The sequence below is a fragment of the Sander vitreus genome, chromosome 14 (genome assembly GCF_031162955.1).
Source record: "Sander vitreus isolate 19-12246 chromosome 14, sanVit1, whole genome shotgun sequence".
NCBI lineage: Eukaryota > Metazoa > Chordata > Actinopteri > Perciformes > Percidae > Sander > Sander vitreus.
The window spans coordinates 26329482-26351851 of NC_135868.1; the positions used below are offsets into that span (position 1 = coordinate 26329482).

At 42.7% G+C, this 22370-nt stretch overlaps 2 protein-coding genes across 3 annotated transcripts in view; one reads left to right on the forward strand and one right to left on the reverse strand.

Moving 5' to 3' along the window:
* Window positions 1-167: 167 nt before the first annotated feature.
* Window positions 168-13130, reverse strand: ctps1a (CTP synthase 1a). Its single transcript, XM_078267961.1, has 18 exons — window positions 12928-13130; window positions 11347-11528; window positions 11081-11251; window positions 10506-10606; window positions 10262-10378; window positions 9741-9824; window positions 8283-8363; window positions 8029-8180; window positions 7171-7303; window positions 5898-5986; window positions 5690-5784; window positions 5511-5573; window positions 2121-2164; window positions 1922-2018; window positions 1777-1832; window positions 670-766; window positions 395-539; window positions 168-287 (listed from the first exon to the last, which is right to left on the reverse strand). Exons 2-18 carry the CDS (start codon window positions 11513-11515, stop codon window positions 203-205), a joined length of 1779 nt encoding a protein of 592 aa, XP_078124087.1. The 5' UTR covers window positions 11516-11528; window positions 12928-13130; the 3' UTR covers window positions 168-202.
* A 5566-nt stretch (window positions 13131-18696) lies between these two features.
* arhgef2a (Rho guanine nucleotide exchange factor (GEF) 2a) overlaps window positions 18697-22370 on the forward strand; it is a 41009-nt gene continuing 37335 nt past the window's right edge. For both annotated transcript variants that reach the window (XM_078267669.1, XM_078267670.1), the window contains exon 1: window positions 18697-18905. In XM_078267669.1, coding sequence (XP_078123795.1) covers window positions 18843-18905 — 63 coding nt within the window. In that variant the 5' untranslated portion in view covers window positions 18697-18842. The remainder of the gene's footprint in view (window positions 18906-22370) is intronic.

A 22370-nucleotide genomic window follows, 5' to 3' on the forward strand; every position in this document is an offset into this window, starting at 1 on the left:
GAACCCCAGCAATAGCAATGGGATCCCAATACCCAAACTGAAGCACCAGTGAACTTAAAATTTTCTGACATCACACAACACTGTTTGCAGGAGTGAAAAACTGGTATCATTCACCCAACTCTGGATCATGTTGGAATTGCATTTGGCTGGTAATGACAATCTGCAAATGAAAACGAACATTTTATTGTATTGTGTACCTAAGTTATTCGTTTGAGATGGAAGGAAATTTCAGTTCGGATATCTCAGAGTCTGGGCTGCTGCTGCCGCTCCGATCGCTGTATGTGTCCCTGTGTCAAAGAGAATTTTACAGTCATTCATCTGGTCTGATGAAACTGAGTCTATACTTGCAGCATATGTATGGGTGGGAACAGGAAATCTGAGGTCGCGTGTTTACCGTGGAGACAGACGGCAGCCCTTCTGTAAGTAGCTTTGCAGCTTTCCGGCTGCAGCCAGCAGCAAACCAAGATATGGGGGTGAAGGCTTCATAGGGCGGGAAGTGAACTCAGGGTGATACTGCACTCCGACAAAATATGGATGATCTGAAAACAGAAATTACATTTTTATTTTTAAGAGTACACAGAAGGTTGTAGTTGAATTGTTGACATTTAAAACCCCTGAAACACCATCAGCTGCATGCTTTAAAGTGATTCAGCGTTTCCTTTCCCGTACCATCCAGCTCTATGACTTCCATTCTTTCCCCTTCAACGTCTTGACCTACGAAGCGGAAGCCCTTCTCTTCAAAGTGACTCTTGAGCTCAGGATTGACCTGTACGAGGACAACGCAGTTAGAAAGGCAGCAGTGGTAGAAGAAGTATTCAGATTCTTTACTTTAGTAAAAGTACTAATACCACACTAAAAAAAAAATACTGTTACAAGTAAAAGTCTTGCATTGATAGGTTACTTACAAAAAAAAGTATGTAGGCATAAAGTTGGGTATTGGGTTTTTTCCAATACCGGTGCTAAAATGATACTTTTAAAAACGGTGCCTGAACCGATACTTTAAAAAAAACAACAGAGAATAGGGTATTTTACAATAACTTTGAATGCACCACAAGCCTTACTAGTTTCAAGTGAACGCAGTGTGTTTTTCCGAAAAAGGCAGCTGCACACTGCTTAACGTCCTGCTGTTGGAATCCTTTACAGTGAAATACAGACACACTTAAACAGTGCTAACGTTACCTGCTGCCAAGTGTATTATGTTAACAAGAGTCACATGCAGCGATGCTTCTGTTGCCTCTAATGTCTGTTTTGGAGCATCCGAGAGCAGCGTAAAAGGCATTATTATTATATGAATCTGCGTTGTGATTCGGTCTGGTAGATACCGGTCATTTAGGCACTGGTGCTGTATTAGCACCGGGTTTCGGTACCCAACCCTATGTAGGTATCATCAAAAAATTGTAGTTAAAGTATTACAAGTAAAAGTACTCAATGCAGAAAAATCCTCACATTTTAGAAACTGGCAACGATCCAAACAGTTATGTTATTTTTATCTGCTAATCAATTCAGCTGGACTTGTAGGATATAATATTCTTGGGTAGTTTAATTTATAATAAACAGTGCATTTTTCTGGATGTTTTGTGTGTCAAAATCTTAATTTGTACAGTAACTAAATCTGTCAGATTAATGTAGTGGAGTAAAAAGTAGAAGTAGAAAGTGTCATGAAAAGAAAAGACTCAAGCAAAGTACCTTAAATTTGTACTTAAGTAAATGTACTTAGTTACATTTCACCACTGAAAAAATAACACCTGCTGCTGGTGAACTGAGAGGTGGACATACCTCAAAGCGATGTCTGTGCCTTTCATCCACATATTCTGCATCTCCGTAAAGCTTGCCTGGAATACAGAACAGCTGTAAGCACAGGGCCGACACAACAACAACACATCGACATTGAGCTGAATGCGAACTTCAACGTTTTTCTTACGCAATATACTGTTGTTGGTCTTGAAAATGGTCCGTCTCTTCCCGAGCCTCATGGTTCCGCCCATCTGCCCGGGGTTGTGTTCGGGCATGTCGATCACCTACAGACGTTCAAAGCGCGACAATCTCAATTCAACACACTTGACTCAGGTCACATTAAAACTAGATCACCGGTGAAATAAAAAAAAATAAAAAAAACTTACCACAGGATGCTTTGATTCTGGGTCAAATTCAGTTGAGTTGGCATCTAAGTGCAAAACAGACAAAGCCATACAAGTTTGTAATCACTGGCTGCAACTACGGATCATTTATAAGGTAAACCGATACAGTAAACCAATATGGGTGTCTTAGGGCTCCTGCACACTGGATGCGTGGCGTTTCTGTTGCGTGGCAGTTGCGTGGCGTTTTCTGTCTTTGCGTACCAGAAACATGCTGCTGCTAACTTTGTCTGTACACATGTACAGTTGTGTTCAGAATAATAGCAGTGTGTTTAAAAAAAAAAAAAAAGTGAATAATGCTCAAAATCTTAACAATAGCTTTTAATTCCATAATATCAATGCATTGGGGACACTGCACATCCAATTCTACCTTTACAGAAAGTGAAGAAAAAGGAATATTAGGCTGTTCAAAAAAATAGCAGTATTTGCATTTTTCTTTACAAACTCAAACATTTACTGTATAAACTGAAAAATGTCTCAATGGTTTGCTTTACTTTGAATCACTGCACTAATATTTAGTTGCATAACCATTATTTCTGAGAACTGCTTCACGTCTGTGTTGCATGGAGTCGACCAACTTCTAGCACCTGTGAACAGGTATTCCAGCCCAGGACGATTGAACTACATTCCACAATTCCTCTGTGTTACTGGGTTTTGCCTCAGAAACAGCATTTTTGATATCACCCCACAAGTTTTCTATAGGATTGAGGTCTGGGGATTGGGCTGGCCACTCCATAACATCCATCTTGTTCATTTGGAACCAAGACTTTGCTCGCTTACTGGTGTGCTTTGGGTCATTGTCTTGTTGAAAGACTCAGTTCAAAGGCATTTCCTCTTCAGCATAAGGTAACATGACCTCTTCAAGTATTTTGATGTATTGAAACTGATCCATGATCCCTGGTATGTGATAAATAGGCCCAACAACAGTATGAGAAACATCCCCATAACATGATGTTTGCACCACCATGCTTTACTGTTTTCACAGTGTACTGTGGCTTGAATTCAGCGCATGGGGGTCGTCGGACAAACTGTCTGCGGCCCCTAAACCCAAAAAGAACAATTTTGCAGTCCCCAGAATGTTGCACAATTTCTCCTTTGGCAAATTTCAACCTATTCAGTACATGTCTTTTTTCCAGCAATGGGACTTTGCGGGGGCTTCTAGCTGATAGCTTAGCTTCACATAGCCTTCTTCTGATCGTAACAGTACTCACAGGTAACTTTAAGTCTTCTTTGATTTTCCTGGAGCTGATCATTGGTTGAGCCTTTGCCATTTTGGCTATTCTTCGATCCATTCGAATGGTAGTTGACTGTTTTTTCCCACGTCGTTCATGCTCTGGATGCCATTTCAAGGCATTTGAAATCATTTTGGCTGAGCAGCCTATAATTTTCTGCACTTCTTTATATGTTTTCCCCTCTCCAATCAACTTTTTAATCAAAGTCCGCTGTTCCTCAGAGCAATGTCTGGAACGACCCATTTTGATGAGTATTTCAGTGTGAAATGCACTATAACCAGCATGCACACCATTTGCTTCCTTCCTTCCTTAAATATGGGCCATAATTGACACCTGTTTCTTCACAGAATCAATCACCTCACTAATTGAACACAACACTGCTATTATTTTGAACATGCCCCTTTCAATTACAGATTCAATTACACAGAATGAGCAGCATACATGTCATGACTGTTGGCTCTGTTGGTTTTCTATGACTCTACAACACTTGGTAGTAAATTATTTGCCATGTAGAAATATCACTTCTACCAAAAAAAATTGATTTATGAGGTTAGTGGTGTTGGACTGCTATTATTTTGAACACAACTGTATGTTTCCCATTGATAAAATGAAATACCATATACCACATAAATATATACTGATTTGATTACAGCAAAGACAACGTCGGCAGTATTGACGGCAAAATAGGCTAGCCGCCAATACTGCCGACGTTGTCTTTCGTCTTTTCGTCCGTCCTATTTCTAGCATGCACGCGTGTCACGCAGGCAGTGTGCAAGCTCTAACCTGTTAACATGGGAGCCGAAATAAAAACGGACACGCCACGCAGCTGACACGCACACGCCACGCATCCAGCGTGCAGCCGGCCTTACATGTAACTGGATGTCACCAGGGGATAAAGTGGGCCGGAACGATCCGGAAAGGCGTTTCGGCTCCTTCGATTAATAATTTAATATAATTGGCAGTTTCATATACGAGTTTTTCTGTCCTTTAAAATAACGCCAAATGTCCATTCCAGTGTTTCCTCTATCCATTCTTAGCAGTGCACACTGTGAGTCCATAAAAGGAGGCAAGTGTCTGTGGCTAGTTCACATCTGTAATAACAGCAGGACAGTTGCGTACTGGTAAAGCCAGTTGAACAGGTGAAGATCACGTTGTCGGTAGCATACCGGTTGCTTTCGGCTATAAAACTTTCGGAGTTTTCGGCAGAGAGGATTCGGTTGAAACAGATCGGTGACACAGTTTTGCCCTCATTGTTCTCCGTTTAGACAGCTTAAAGGACAAATCCGGCGCAAAACTAACCTAGGGGTTAATAACTGATGTGTACCCACTCTGTCGCTCTCTGGGACATGTTTTCATGCTAATCGAACACGTTAGTAGCTTGAAACAAGCTAGCGCGGACCACTGATTAGCTTACAACGCTAGTATTCGGGGCACAGGGAAAGTAAAAACAAAATCGCTCTTTAATACTACTAATAAGGCTCAAAATACCACCACACTTCAACGGTAGCATAATGAGGGGCCCTAAATGTTAACCGAAGCATTGAGAACTTTGTAAGTGTACAGACAGTTAATTAAAAAGATAGTTTATAAAGACAGTCACGTTCTCGTATACAGGCAGCCGCCGTCTTGGCAGCTACCGTCTTTAGCGAGTGATTAGCGAAACACCTGAAAAGCACCGTTGTTACTCTCTGCTCCTCACCACGGGGCTTCTCAGGGGCTGCGAGGAAATCACTCCGCCCAAGTAGCAGTGCTTCGCCTTCTGAGAATATAGTTCCCAGTTTGTATATGGTTAGAAGACGGCTGTGTCTCATGTGACCTTGTTATTTGTACACGCTGTGACAACAAATCACAACATGTAAATAGGAAAATGTTGCCGTTATTTTGTCACTTATTGGGAGCAGTAGGCTAGATGGAGCCGGTTACCTCCAGGATCTGTGCTAAGCTAGGCTAGCGGTGGGGGGCGTCAGACAGAGTTACGACATGGCACGGAGATAAGAAGGGTATGTATGGACTTGTCTAACTCTGGGGGATACGGTGAATATAACAAAGTCCCAATAAGTCGGCGTGTTCCTTTAAATGAATGTAAAGCCCTTTGTAACTTTGTTCTGAAAAGCGCTTTATAAATGAAGGTTTATTATATTACCTGTCCAGCCGAGCGTGTTCCTGGCAAATTCACATACAGCCAACTGCATCCCAAGACACACACCTGCCGAAACACAGATATCAGTCAGCTAGTTTGTAATATATAATCAAAACAAACACATCTGACATGGAAATAGTTACGACAGCATTGGGTATAAGTAAGACAGTGCCATTCTGTACCTAGAAAGGGTTTTTTCTGATTCCTGGCCCAGTTGATGGCATGAATCTTTCCTTCAGTTCCCCTGACACCAAAACCTCCTGGAACCAGAACGCCACTGAGGATAGAGACGGGGACAAAAACTGTTAATGAAACTTCAAATCGAATGTCCAGGTTGTATTACTTACAAAAAGTAAAAAAGGGGTGCCTCAGCACTGCCTCAGCACTCACTCAGCACTGCAGAGTTTCTGCCATGCCTCGTGGTATTTCACCGGTTCCTCCTGCAGAGTGCTCGGCTCCAAATGCGCCGAGTCTACATACTGAGGAGAAGCGACATAAGGTTCAGGTCTGTTGCACTTGTAACCACACTCCTCATCACAGTCAGTTTGGTGTGATCACACTGCAGGAGCCACATATTGTATGTCGGGGGGGTGAGCCTGGGAGCGAACACTTTCTGTTGACCGCCGCACTAACGCACTTATTTCGACTTACAAAGTAACTTCACATTTGGTAACTGCAGTGCTAGTTGTATTTTACGTGTGGAGGAATAAATCATTGCAATACAATCTCGAACGCGTCACAGCTGTTGGACTGCTCACACACACACACGAGAAAGCCATCCAGAGATTAATCGCAGGGTTGGGAGTGTCACCTAAATGGCCCGTTCGTGTGAGGTCCTCCCAATGTGGCACAAGTGGAATTTATAATTCACAATTGCCCGTTTCCTGTCAGATTGTTTATAGATCTTGACATTTCTAACCGCACTTGAAGGTAGCTTCGTTTCATGAAGAGAAGAGACTGTGCTTTGTTGTTGCAGGAAACCGGATTCTTGGGTTAGCCAAGTGCTTTTAACCGTGGTCAAATCAATCATGCTAAAAAGAACTTGACGAGCGCGTTGAACGATGTTGTAACCTTCTAACGTTACCCACCAAGCATTAGCATTAGGTACTGGCAACCATCACATTGTAGTAACCATTGTAGTGACGCTAAGCTGGATCGATCGATAAAGAAATGCATCAATAAATATGGTCTCTGCTGTATTACTGTGTTGTCAATGACAAAATGATGCCGTGTGGCAGAAAAAAAAGAAAAAGCAGTATTACGTTTACTGAGTATAACTCTCTTTCGGACATTTCATGATTTGCAATTACTCTCCAACGTATCATCTGGGTGCCCGTGTTGTGACGGAAGTAACCCGAGGGGTCAAAAGCTATACGACGCCACTGACGGGCGACTAAACAAAACGTTCCGTGTCAGAAATAAAATCACAGATTTCTCTGGGTTTGAAAAATGTTGGAAACATTTTGGATAGTCTAAAGTACACAACTCAAAATAAATATATATATATATATATATAAAAAACATAGGAATAGTCGTTTTTAGACAAATAGCAGAAATGTTACATCTACGTCTATGTGCTTCGAGTTGCCTTGTGTACGAATTGTGCGTCACAAATAAACTTGCCTTGCCTCAATAACTGTAAAGAAAGCCAATGTGTGCATACCTTAACCTCCAATTTATGGCTGATGGCCAGGGCTGAGTGCTCCAGGGCCTTTATAACAGAAGCGTAGGAGTCGGAAAACTTGGTGTACTTCCCAACCAGTGCTATCGAGCACTGCTCTAGCAGTCTGTCTGACCTGTGAAGACGGCGGGCATTAATCAGTAAACCTTTTGAAACAAGACACAGGTCATCCAGTCACATAGAACAGAAGACGTTGTCAGCCTAGGGCTGGGCAATATATTGACACTACTGTATATCGATATCGTGATACGAGGCTAGATATGGTCTTAGATTTTGGCACATCGTGAGGTAAGTGTTCTTCCTGGTTTTGAAGGCTGCATTAGAGTAAAGTCATTTCATTTTCTGATCTTCTGAACCGACTGTTTAAAGTGCTCATATTATGCTTTTTGGCTTTTCCCCCCCCCTTTCCTTTATTGTGTTATATATCTTTTTGTGCACGTTATAGGTCTACAAAGTGAAAAAGCCCAAAGTCCACCCCAAAGGGACTTATGCTTGCCTAGCTGCTAGCGTGGCACACCCTCATACTCTGCTTCTGACTGGCTAGTAGTCCTTGCCTAGCTATTGCTCATGTGCGACTCCCAACAAAGATGGAACAGAAGTGTGAAATGAGCATAATATGAGCACTTTAAGCTTTTCTATTAATTGCATTTAACCACTTAGTCATTATATCCACATTACGGATGATAATAATTGTGAAGATATTCTGTGAGAGCACCATTGTCAACCCTACAATAGCGACATTACGGTATTTGGTCAAAAATATTGTGATATTTGATTTTTCTCCGTATCGCTCAGCCCTATGTCAGCCCCATTTCATTAATCTCATCTTTGAGGACTCACCTGTCAGACATCTCCTTCCATTTAGTCAGCATTTTCCTGGGTCGAGTCTCTATGGGCATGTTCAGTCTCCTGCTCAGGTAGCTCACCACGCCCTGTTTCTCCAGCAGTAGTGGTACTTTGTAGATGGACGACACGTCGTGCACACAGATGACCTGGGACGAGACGGGTCAAAGAGTTTAGAGCGGCCGAGAGAGTCGGGGCTCCGCTTCGTCGGAGACGACAAGACAAAAGGCGCGTCGGTGTCGGCGACGTACCTGTTCGGGTTCTACGTGGCAGAACATGGAGATCTTTTCTTTGACCGAGTTCTCCAGAGCGGCGGAACAGCGGCACATGATCTGTGGGCGCAGGTGAGATGACACTTTAATCAATTCAACTAAAAACACAACAGGGATTTCACCCAGGGAACACAAACAAGAGAGACGAGAATGCACATGTCTGCACAGGTCTGTAGGCGCTGACTGAACCGCCCCAAAAATGGATTCAACAGCCTCCTGCAGCACAATCCACTAGAATGTTTTTTTTTTTGGCTCATGGTTACCCCTCTTCCACCAAGGCAGTTTGAGGGCTGCTCCCTAATCTTAAAACCAGTACTTCACATTTCAACAGCCAAAGAACTGGCTCTCAGCCAGGAAAACTGGTTCCAACACGTTGCTGGTCTTGAACCAAGAACTGCTTTTGTAAGGGGCTGGTTTATCGTGACAAACAAGACCAACTAAAGCTTTGTGACCGCCATTTAAAAAAAATAAATAAATAACAGAGCTTTAGTATGGACGTTAATACTTTAATTCATCCGCACCGATAAAAACCAGACGCGTGCACATGACATGAGCGCACAGAACAGCATCCGTGAGCGGATAAGCGTCCTTGCGAGCAAGCATTTCTGCTCCGTGTGCACAAATGCCGTTACCTTTGCGCGGCAGCTGAATTCTCGCAAAATAAAATCGTCGGATCACACATCACGAAAATCCACCTTGCCAGGCTCACGCCTAACGCGTTTGTGTCTGAACTTACCGCACCAAGAAGCGTCCGATGAGGAGCTACGCGGCAGCTGCGCCGCGGTTTAAGTGTGCGACGGCTGCGACTGTTCGTCCAAAACAACAACGGTGGACATGATAGACAGACGGTTCATCCAATCACCTGCCAGGTAGTTTTTTTTTTTTTTAAGTGCCTGCCCTTCACTAAACCGTTTCCAATGACGGATTCTCACATGATTCTGTGTTAAACTATCTGGCTCATCAGGTTTCAGAGAACTTCAAACCTCTTGTTCAACTCGCGCTTTCCCCCCTAGGTTGACTTCCAGGCAGCGCTGCCTGGAAGGCACTAGGATTAAGCAAAGGTTAGGGTTAGGTGCCTTGAAGTCGACGGTCTCAGCGCTGCCTTGAAGTCAACGTTGGGAACTTAAATCACCATCGAGCTTAGAGAACACTTGACTGTCCTGCAGACGTGAACTAACCACAGACAGCGTCTCAGTCAGTGACTCGCGGCAGCATGTTGCTGCACTTCACGGCAGTGTTCAGCTGCAGGATGAATACACAATGGATATTGGGCGTTATGTTTGGCATTAAAAAAATAAATAGAAAAAAAAACATTCTGGCCTGGCGGGGGATTCCGTTGTACAGTTATAGGGGAAACACTGGTATCCAACTGAATTTGCAGGCATGCACACTGTAAAATACAAACATTTTAAAAAGGATGTACTGCAGATGACTCACCAGATCAGGGGACAACCCCAGTCCTCTCAGCTCTCTGACGCTGTTCTGTGTTGGTTTGGTCTTTTGCTCTCCGGTTGCGCTGGGCTGCGGAGACATTACATATATTAAACTGACAGTATAGGACTCTTTGTTTAGGTGCATCGGCAACTTCTAACGTGACACAAATGTACAAAACAGCCGCTTCGATCCAAATACAAGAAACTAAAAACATTTTTTAAAAGAAGAAGCTGACTTTGTATTTAAAAAAAAAAAAAAAAAAAGGTTCTGATGCAATCAGTAGGGTCTAATGTCACAATTAGGGAGTATGGGATTATTATTGTTGCAAACCGACCTTATTTGGTAAAGTTATTTCATGTCAGCAAGGCATTTTAAAATCACCTTTCAGTAAGTTAGTACTATTAGATCTTTTGTTCTCAAACAAACTCTACTCGAGGGCTGCAACTAACAAGTGTTTTTTTTCTTTTCAGTTTTAGTTGTTCTGCGAAGAGCGGCGGACACATTTGCCCTGAAGGCTCTCTCACCTGTGGTATCAGACTGACGTGAATGTTGCAGAAGTTCTCTCTCTTCACTTTAAACTGGAACTGCCTGAAGGCCTCGATGAAAGGCATACTCTCTATGTCTCCAACCGTGCCTCCTAACTGCAAACGTGCACAAGCATTAGCAGTGAAACTCACGGCAGCCTTTGCCTCAGCAGATACCCCTGTGCAAAAGAACGTGAATAGAAGCCAAAATTACAAATGTGACGAAGTTAACGGTTTAGCTTACCTCTATTACACAAACTTGAGGTTCTACGTCGTCGTCTTCGACCGGTACCCTGGCCTGTTTCACAACCCATTCCTGGATGGCATCAGTGATGTGCGGCACCACTGGAAAAGAGAGATGAAGGATTCTTGGTTAACCAATTTCTTTTCAGCATGGCACCCCCTACAACACAGTAATACCCCTGTTCCACCAAAATCAGCATGTATGTGCAGGTTTTTTTTTTTTTTTAAACACCGGTAAAGCTGCTAAAAATAATCATAGATGCCTTTCCCGTTGCCAGTAGACGAGTATGTCGGTCTGGTTTTTTTTTCTTTTTCTGGTGCGTCACGTTCCACATCACGAATGTGCCAGAAAACAGTGGTTTACTTTTCCTGCTACAGTGCACAAAACCGCAAACTCTGTGCTACATTCACGGGTATTTCTCAGCTCCGGCTGAGAAATACCCGTGCTTACTGCAGAGTCATTTGTCCCGGGAGTGAATGCCAATTCTAACCTTTCCCATTGCAGACAAACGCCAGATGTTAGTGGGTGTATGTGGATTTGTTTTGGCCAGTGGGGGGAAAAAGGCAGTTGTTTACCCTGCACAGTCTTGCCCAGGTAGTCTCCCCTCCTCTCTTTGTTGATGACTGACTGATAGATCTTGCCAGTGGTCAGGTTATTGTCTCTGGTCAGCCGGATGTCGAGGAAGCGTTCGTAGTTCCCCAGATCCAAGTCCACCTCACCTCCGTCATCCAGCACAAACACTTCCCCTGGACAGAGTGGACACGACACAATAGTAACACGTACGTATTCATTCTGTTGTTTCATTCTGAATGTGTTGAATGATCATTCCCTCCCAACGTACCATGCTCATAGGGTGAAAATGTGCCCGCATCAATGTTAATGTAAGGGTCGATCTTGATGGCAGTAACATGCAGGCCGCATGACTTCAGGATCGTGCCCACACTGCTCGCAATGATGCCTTTGCCGATGCCTGAGATGACTCCACCAGTTACAAGGATGTACTTCATCATTATGCTCCGGTATCTGGAGATAGATGAGAGCTTTGAATCAAACAGTAGACCATGCAAAAAGGCTGTCAGAAACATACCGTGCTTTGGGGAAATTGTTTTTGGGTCACTGTTTTTAAAAAGGTGCCGTAGGTAGGATTGTGAAGACCCAGGATTTAGCCAAAAAATGTGAACAGTCTTAACTACTGCACCTTTAAGCAGAAAAAAAATAATTCAACTATACACGTCCAGAGAATACAATACTGCTGATAAAGACCACAAAATGTAGCTGAAACCTCCAAAAGTAATCTAGTAAGTAGAATTTTAAACAAACATTATTTGCAAGTGTATAATCTTTTGCAGGGCTACTGTACTAGATTGCATTTTACTGTAAGGGTAATGTTATATTAAAGTTAGAAAACATATATTAAGAAAATGCACTTTTGAGTTGAACATTATGATTTAAATGTATTTTTATTTATTACATTTTCTGCAGCCTGCCTCTTACCTAATCAGGCTTAAGATATATGACAGGAAATATTAGCATACGGCTCGACAACATTTCTGTTGATGACAATGTAGCTGTTCAGCTAACCAAAATAAGGGCTAAATCTCCATGCTCCTGTTCTACAACGTGGACACCAGTGGCTGTTGTCAAAGGAAGGGCTATTTTGCCAATAAACAAACATTTACGGCCTCGAACCACTGGTTAAAACAAAAACTTGGTGACTAACGTATATGTAAAAGCAGAAAGCTAAAGGTTTTCCATCTTTCCTACAACACAACAGTTTCACTATATTATAGAGCATGGCACATTTGAAGCGCTCAGACACACGCCGAGCGGGTGGGAACTTCCTGATTCCCCCTTGTGCTAGAGGACTACAAGTGAGAGGACTGCCAGTCCAGGTTACCGCCATCCAAAAAAGTTAACGGGACAAAAATATCTGTCTACGAGATGTTCTTTTAGACACACAAGACCAATGACTTTGTAACTGTCTGCAGTTGAAAACTGACAATTGCAACTTTTACTGAACAAAGCACCACGGCTGTCTTTAAATACAACAGATAGCTAGCTTACATGCGCTCCATTTCTAACAACTGCGTCAAGCTAGCCAGAATTCCCTGCACTGCTTTCAAAATAAAAGCAACGGCAACGTTAGCTAGTTATTATTTCAAATAAAAAGTATGCCAACAAAACTGCGAAATAGTTATAATTGACCATCTATGGCAGTATTATAAACTCAATTTGGGTTAGGAGACTACTGATGAAATGTAACTCATGACACCTCTATCAGGGCATGGTATTTCCAACAGAATTTTATTTTGATCATTTTTACCGGAAGTCATACTTATTTATTGTGTCTAGCTTGTGACTTAACGGTGCTTGCTAGCTATCCAACAACAACCTATGTTAACAGCATCACATTTCAACTTACCACCAGCCGGAGCTTCTCTTAAAAACAAATCTTCGACGTCGAAAGCAGTTCACAAGACCTTTTGTCAGAGACAAAAAAATCGATTCAAATAGCAACGCGTTTACTTGTGCCTGTGCTCCCCTAGATACCCATCTATCCTCTAATTGACTCTACACGTGTATGGACCACGATCCCGGGCTGCAGTACATCATTCAAGCACTTACAACATTCTTCTTTTTCCTTCTTCTTCTTTAGGGTTTTACGGCAACCGCCATCCGCTGTGTTTCACTACTGCCACCTTCTGGAACTAGCTAGTCCATTACTGTGCCATCTTCATTCATCAGAATCTCTCAAGAAGTCAAACAGCCATTTTAATCCTTTTTATTTTCCTCCATACTCTAGAACAGGGGTCTTCAACGTTGTTTAGGCCAAGGACCCCTAACCTGAAAGAGAGAGGAGCAAGGACCCCCTACTGCATTTATATTGTGTAAAACTGAGTTCCATAATAAACTGGGCCTACAATAACGTCCAGAACGGCCTAAAGCCTATAGGCCTACACATTCCCTTAATGGTGGCCTACAATACTAAGCTTCTATTTACATATTCACAAATCGTCATGTTTTAATGTCAAACATACATATGGAAGGCACAGTGAATCCAGAAGCTTGACTGTATCTACCGACCTTTCCTGTAGGTCAGTAAGCGTAGCATCAATGTCGTTGAGTTTTTGTTTAGTTTTTTGGTTTTTTACAAATAGGCCGATTTATCTTTGCTAATGATATTTTGGAATCATGTTAATGTACTGTATATTTTCAGACATATTTAATTTGGGGGGGTCTCTGCTCTAGAATACTTCATATTGATATTTCTGTTAAACATGTCGGTTGACATCACGTCTCTTTCTGCCCCATACCTCCTACAGGCAGCCTACTGCCTCTGGTTGCCGGCATTGCTTGGGTTATCTGTTTGGGTGCTTCCCCAAGATGTATAGTACGTGCTGTTCAGATCTGTGTGTCCCACTCTCATTCTGGTCAACTTTACTTAAAAAAAATCTTATTGAAGATTGAACATGCTACATATTGTGACAAAAATTTGCAATCGCAAAAACATCATAAAGTGCATAGAGTCCATGATCCTGTATAAAGTGCTCCTCCCTGTGTATGTGTGTAACAAGCATGGCGCGCTGTGCATAAGCCTAGGCACATTTTGCTAATGCGCTGTTAAAATAACAATGAAATGCTGCGTTTTTGGTCAATGGAGCGATCACTTCCCGCTGTCTCAAGATAGCAATACACCAAGAAGGCATCTGAACTAGAGGATGGATACCCGAACCGAGCCCTTCGGGATCCGACTGTACCCGAAGGGCCGGGCTGGGTTCGGACAGATATTTAGTAACGATGTTCGGGTTCGGATCGGGCTCGGTCACATCAGCGCGATAAGGCATTGAACATTTTAAATTTAAAACAGCTTATTATGTAGGTGCGCGCCTTTGTTAACGTGCGCTTGTTGCCCCGTGTGCTAATGCGCTCATCTGATGCCATTTGAATGCCTTCCTACAGTTGCTTAATAAAAGCGGGCTTTCCACACAAAGAAACGTATCATTAGTATGAGAAAAAAAATGAGATTTTAACTGTGTCGGGCTCGGACATAAATATCTTAATGCCTGTCGGGCTCGGGTCGGGTTCGGTTACTGCTCTGTCAGACGCGGGCCGGGCTCGGACAGAAAAATGCGGCCCGATCCGCACTCTAATCTGAACACACCTCCCTGTAAGACCAGCATGCCTATGGAGGCACAGATGGGCGCAGGTGCATTTTCTATTTAAACGACGTTGGCGCTGTCTTAAATTAGCAAAGACACTTGCGTCTGGTCTTGCGCTGCGCTGCACCGGGTGCAAGATAGGGCCCAACATGTTGCTCTGCAGCAAAAACACACTTTGTTTGAACTGGACACCAACAGTCAAACTCCCCGGAACCGTTAGTCTCTCCAGAGTTTCACCACTCAGGGCTCCGGTTTGGTCCCAATAATCCGGTAGCTCACGGAGGGAGAAGTGGAAATGTTTGTCTGCTCTACAGCTTCTGGCCTCGGCTGCTCTCTGAGCTACGGAGGCCGAGAGGGGCGGGGATACATAGGCAGACCATGCGTTCATGGGCGTTCTATTTGTCCATTGTTTATTTCTAAAGAAACACGACAATGTATAAAAGGCTCCATTATCTTGAATCTCACGTTATGGCTCCGTAGTAGACGTTTTAGTAAAAATAGGCTAACGATTGTGTCATAACCACGGGACTTACTGTCGCATAGTAGAGGAATTACCGTATAGTACAGGAGAAGCTCTCAGGCAGTTTCGACTTACATTAGCTGTTTAAGTTTAATTACTAATGTTAACTAGCATTTTAGTTAGCAATAATTAGCCTGTGTCCATGTTATCTCCTTACATATACCTACGCTCTCCGTCTCTGCAAGATTGGGAATGGTTGAGCTTTCTCTTGGCACAGCTACCAGAAGACTTCCAACTTTCAGACAGGTTGCTCACGTCACATCTAGCCTGCGTCCAGTGTTGGGAAGGATACTTTCAAAACGTATTCCGTTACATAGTACAGAATACAAGCCCAAAAATGTAATTTGTAACATATTCCGTTACGTTACTCAATCTGAGTAACATGTTCTGAATACTTGGATTACTTCCACATTGAATTGCATTTTATAAGTAGGATTGTGGCCATCACATACAGCTTACTAAACAGACCTATTCTGGTGTGTTCTTCTGTTCCAACTGGCTGAATGTGTACTTGAACAAGCAGATAGATTTTTGTATTTGTAGTCCCGAACTGCATACTGCAAAAATCTAACCGCAGTCTAAGCTACCATGAGCTAATTGTAGCTAACGTTAGCTAACATGTCAAACGGGGCTAGTCTTTCAACGGCTCTGGGTCTAGTAAATCAGCATGTAGGAGAATGTAAAGTCGCACGTCAACTATAAAATAGCAAGATGACCAGTAAAACTACAGCAGACGACTACCCTTGGCTAAAAATAACTTACTTTAAGATGCTTCTTCAGGTTGGAGGTGGAGTAATTTGGACGCTGAAAGGAAGTTGGTTGCTGGCAAGCAGAAGTTGCACTGCAGTGCACAGTTATATTTCGTTCTCTCTTCTCTTTCTTTAATGTGAAATGCTGTTTGAATTTCCAAGATAGAAACGCATTCCTGCCCTGGCTCTGTTGTGCCGGTTCCGGCTCCATCTTTACCTCTATCAGTGATCACGCAAATAGGTAATTTTTTCGTTTTCATATGGGGGCTTCTGGGAAATGCATGGAGTTGCGAGAGTGAATAAACCCGTGAAACAGAGAAGTATCGTCATGTAATCCATTGATTTCAACAACGTAACTGTATTCTAAATACCAACTATTTAAATTGTAACTGTAACGGAATACAGTTACTCATAATTTGTATTCTGAATACGTAACGCCGGTACATGTATTCCATTACTCCCCAACACTGCCTACGTCTTCGAGCTCAGTTGGAGGCTGTGCAGTAACGCTCAGCCATCACCGGAAAAGTGCTTCTAATATCCTTCACTGGTCTCCGTCCAGAGCAACGGGATCTCTTGGTCCATTTTACATATGTCAATGCTCAATACAGGCGAAGCCTTTCAGAGATGGAGGGAAAATGTTGCTAACAGTTGAGCCTCCTGCTAACCGCCGCCTTAAATTGTGAGCTTGGCTGCTGCTGTGAGCATGTTGCTACAGTTAGAAAGATAAACTATTAGCAACATTTTCGTTCCATCTCTGAAACACTTTGCCAATATTGACATGTTTTTTTTGCATTTATTGTCAGACTCTTTTTTTTTAGAGAAGTTGCTTTGCAGTGTAGGCAGTTGTTGCTAATAGCAACTCATTCTGCAGGGTTTTCTGCATCAGTCTCTTAACGTCTGAAGGGACGTGAATGTGCATCTGCATTTGAAGAACAACCAACAAGAACGATTAACTTCCACACTCTCTGATATGACCTGTGCCAAAGTCTCCCGTGAATCAAAGTGGTTTTACACAATACGGATACCATTCACACAGACATTCATACACTGGTGGCTGCGGCTGCCATACCAGGTGCCACCTGCTCATCAGATAAACATTCACACTGGAATGTGAATTTGGGGTTCAGTGTTTTGCCCAAGGACACTTTGCCATGGGACTGCAAAGCCAGGGATCGAACCAGCGACGATGGCTCTACCATTGATTCACAGCCGCCCCATCGCAACTAGATTTTCTCGAGCATGGAAACAGAACCAAGAGGAAGTCTAGTTTTCTCTCAGACCAATTGAATAACAATAAACTCAAATATTATTAAATATTTGCCCAATGATGCCAAAAATAATCTGCCTGTCTTAGCTAAGTCTCTTTTGATCGAAAATTCAATCAGGACTGTCCTCATGCCTAATCTGTTTATTTACACACACACACACACACACACACACACACACACACACACACACACACACACACACACACACACACACACACACACACACACACTCTCTTCCCCTTTATCCCGCCTCCAACTGTCCACTCTGACGGTTAAACCAGATCAGATTTTGATCTCTTATTTCCCACTGTCAGCCTCTGTCATTTGTTGCAGTTCAACTTTAAAACTCTTACTTTCTCTGCCGCTGTCGGTTGTTATATCAGTGTCAAATCGATGCAACCCTCCTCCACCCCATTCACCTATCATGTGGATGCAACAACAGTGTTGTTGTCATTACTTAGAATTCCTCATGGGGGCACCAGAAACTACACACTATAGCTTTAAGGAAAAACTGAGGAGCAGCACAACTCATTTCACATATCTGAGGAATGTTCGGGAGACCTTGATGACTTACACAGAATAATTTAATAAACATTCAATTTAGGAAAGAATTAAGCAGGCAGTACAGTTTAACCACGATGTGTTATTATGTTGTGCCGTCCCAACTCTCAGAAGTTCCTGTCTTCCTGAAGGAGTATTTCAACTCATGCTGGAGGCGTTACGTTTAGCTGAACCTTCAATCAAAGCAAAGATATTGCGGGAGCCGTAAACACAGACGCTAAAGCCTAGTTCAGCCTAGCGCTCTCTCTGGGAAGTATGCAAAAGTGTGGCAGGCCCACCAACCTGGGGCAGTGGTGGCCTAGGGGTAAAGGAAGCAAGACCGGAAGGTCGCCGGCTCAATCCCCAGACCGGCAGGATAAAATCGTGAAGTGAAAGAGCAGCGCTTGTCCCTCCCTCATTACCACCACTGAGGTGCCCTTGAGCAAGGCCCTTGACTCCCAACCGCTCTAGTGGAGCTGCTCAGTGGCCAGCAGATCAGACTGTGGTTGTACTGGGCAGCTTCCAGGTATGAATGTGTAACTGTGTGAATGTGACAGGTTGTCGTTGCAAATGAGAAATTATTCTCAATCGACATACCTGGATATATAAAGGTTTAAAAAAGAAAAGAAAACTCCAAAAGGAGACAGTCCTAAAACCATAACATTTCTTTATCATTACTAGAAGAGCTGCTTTAAAATGGTAGCATTATTATTTTATTAATATTATTATTATAAATGGTTTCATATTAGCCTGTAGCTAAAAGCAAATGATCTATACCAGGCATTCAGAGACAGCTGAACACTGTGTGCGTGCGTGTGTGTGCGTGCTTGCGTGTGTATGTGTGTGTGTGTGCGCGTGCGTGCTTGCGTGTGTATGTGTGTGCGCGTGCGTGCTTGTGTGTGTGTGTGTGTGTGTGGGCGGTGATGATTCAGAAGTCAGATTTCTCACAGGAACAGCCACTTCACTAGAAGCAGAAGCACATTGCAGTTAGCCAGTGAGGAAAGATTTTTAGTTTTTTCTCTTTGGTAGGGATCTGAGGGATCCACAGAGAAGCGTACAAACATTAATTTTGGATATTTTATTTTCTGACTGTCACAATGTCCAGAGTTACCAATCTGTCGAAGCTGCGGCAAGAGAGAATGAGGGAGATCAACCAGCGGGTGAGTTGACATTATGTTCAGTATTGAGTGTAACATTAAATAAATTTACATCACGCAATGGCATCCGACAGACTCCAGCTTCTGCCAACCACACTGCGTTTAGTAGGACAGACACAAGATCAGATAAGTAATCTTTACTACTAAGTTGTGTACGTTTTTCTTTTCCTGTCTGTTTTTGTCATTTCCCTCCTCTGTCTCTATCACTGTGTCATTGCCTGTTCTTCCACTCTCAGCCATGAAACATTTCCTCTTTTAGATACAAGGCCTACTCATTACAACACAGCACAGGCCTCTTAGGAAATGGGCCCTGATATAGCTGCATTGGCACACCATTTCTCATTTAGATAGAATAGGCCTTCATGTATTTGTGAATGTAGGTGGTGGTGTCTATGTATGTTTGCTTGTACACTGTGTGCTAGTTCACTGGATATTAGACTATAGCAACTGTTGCCATAGAAATGGCAGTAGGTGTGTGTGATATTACTGCTTTCTTTGAGAAGGTTGTAGGCCTCAATGTGTAAAAATAAACATATACAATTTCCTAAGGCACCAGTCTTACTGTACCAGTCCTGAACTGTAGCTGTGATAATATTTGTCCATTACCTATTTTTCCTCTAAGCTTAATAAATATATAAAAAGACAAATTCCACCATTAAACTGTTCCTACTGCGCTCTACTTATGGAAGTCCCAGGAGCTGACTGTAATAAGCTTCTGGTTTAAGGTGCCTATACACAATATAGGCAATAAGAATGATCAATTCAATGTATATATCTCACTGCGAGATGGCTCTTATCGTACTGCCTGTGTCCCGACCCCCACTACAGGTCGCCAAAGCTTGACAGGGAGGACCTCTTGAATTTAAAGGTGTAATAGGTTACTTTGTCGGTTGGCGTTTGTAGACACGATAGACTGTAGAAAATATGGATGTAGTCTTTGTGACGTCACATGCTGCAGTTTTTGGCACTTCCGCATTGGCTAAATGTTTTTGCACCATATGTTGCTGCTTGGTAAACACCGGCATCAGACATCTCTGCTCCTGGCTGGAGAAAAAGCCGCTGGTGTCTGGGGCCGAGCTATCTGCCTCCCGCTGGCGCTGTGACTGCAGGTTGAATGCGGCAGCGAGAACAGATCTGGGTCCGTACACGGCTGGCTGCGCTGCCTCCTCACATAGAGGCATCTGTATTAAATTGAGAGGTTATGAGTTTAATAACCGCTGAAAAACTCCTTATAGTGTATTAACGTCACATTTAATAGTTGACATTGGTACAGTTGGTTTTCACACTGAAGTGAACCGTAACCGTTCAGTACATCTGAATAACTTTAAAAAAAATATAAGAAGCCATTGACCACAACTTCTTCTGAAATATGTGGAATACATATTTTGTTTTAAATCAATCAAAAACAAACTAAAGATAAATTACCAATACAAAATGGTTTGATCTGAAAAAAATCTCTTTGAACTTTTGTATAAGAATATTACTGTAAATATAGTGCTGTAACAGTTAGAAGAAAGGATCAAAGACTACCAAAACCCTCTAGATACAAATAACACTAAAAAGAATTACAGAGCCAGTGTCATTTTTGATTCAGACTTCACTTGTTCAGTCCTGTTTCCTCCATATCAGAACAATCTCCAAAATAAAAATAAAAAAACATCACAGCCCAACTTTGAAAAGGTAGTCCATGCCCTCATTTTCTCCAGTCTTGATTACTGCAACTCTCTTCTAACCGGCATCAACTACAACCCCCTCTCCCGCCTCCAGCTGGTCCTGAACTCAGCAGCCGGGCTTCTCACATCACTCCAATCCTAGCTTCACTTCTCTGGCTCCCCCTTCCTGTTTCAGAATTGATTTTAGGATTTTACTGATTACTTTTAGAGCTCGTCAGGATCCAGCCCCAGACTACATCCCACAGTTTCTGACGCCATACGAGCCTGTTGGCAGCCTTAGATCCTCGGGCAGGACCGTTCCAAAGTTGAGGTTAAAAACCAGAGGTGATCGTCTCCGTCAGGACGCCCTGGCTTTGGAACGGCCTGCCCGAGGAGATAAGGCTCGCTGAATCACTGACTTCTTTTAAATCACTTCTTAAAACCCATTTTATAGACTTATGTGATGCCATTGTCATTTATTTATTTTTCCTATCACCTGTAAACTTCATTTTGTTTATTGAGTAGTTTTGTTTCTGTCCTTTAAAGCTGTCCCATCTTACTTTTTTCACTATTCCCTTCAGCGTGTGTGTAGAACGCACCGGGGAGAGCAGCAGCTACACTGCGTTTGAAGATGACGTAGTATTAACAGAGACAACGGTAGAGAGTAGTATTGAAGGACGAAATTCCGCGTAGGGAGGTTGGTTGGGGTGGTGGATGGATCAAACAACACAGGACTTTCACCCAGGAGACCAGGGTTCGCTGTCGCTTTCTTCTTTTCTTAAACCCAACTGTCCGGTTCTTCTTTTCCTAAACCCAACTGTCCGGTTCTTCTTTTCCTAAACCCAACTGTCCCGTTCTCCTTTTCCTAAACCCAACTGTCCCGTTCTTCTTTTCCTAAACCCAACTGTCCCGTTCTTCTTTTCCTTAACCCAACTGTCCCGCTTCTTCTTTTCCTTAACCCAACTGTCCCATTTTTCTTTTCCTAAACCCAACTGTCCCGTTCTCTTCTTTTCTCTAAACCCAACTGTCCCGTTCTCCTTTTCCTAAACCCAACTGTCCCATTCTTCTTTTCCTTAACCCAACTGTCCCGTTTCCTCCTTTTTCCTAAACCCAACTGTCCCGTTCTCCTTTTCCTAAACCCAACTGTCCCGTTCTTCTTTTCCTAAACCCAACTGTCCCGTTCTTCTTTTCCTTAACCCAACTGTCCCGTTCTTGTCCTGTGTGTCATGTAAACGTACCTTTTATAAGCCCACCCATGATCTTTTCCTAAACCTAACTGCGTCAAAAGTGACACTAATAGTCGCAACCCAGCGCGCTTAGATAAAGCACATTTGGATATGATGCTAAAGGAGACTTTAGCGTCAATAACAACACCAAAGGCACCTGACCAAGCGTCCGTGTTTTACGTGATGGGAGTGAGAATGTGTTGTATGGGTATGTGTATCAATTTGCATGTGCTTTTGTTCCCTCTTTTAAAGCACTTGTAAGCAATTGTTTTTAAAAGGTGCTATACAAATAAAGTTATTATTATTATTACTATTATTATTATTATTATTATTATTATTAGTATTAATAAAACACAGTAGCCCTACACTGCTGGCAGCTCTCCACAAGCTGTTCAACCTTGTTCTGGAGTATGGATATATCCATGAGATCTGGAACCATCACCCCTATTTTCAAAAATGGTGACAGATTGGACCCTAATAATTACCCAGGCATTTGTGAGAACAATAGTCTTGGGAAGCTTTTTTGCAGTATTATTAATGCCCGAATACTGTCCTTCCTTTCAAGCACGTCTTAAGTAAAAATCAAATTT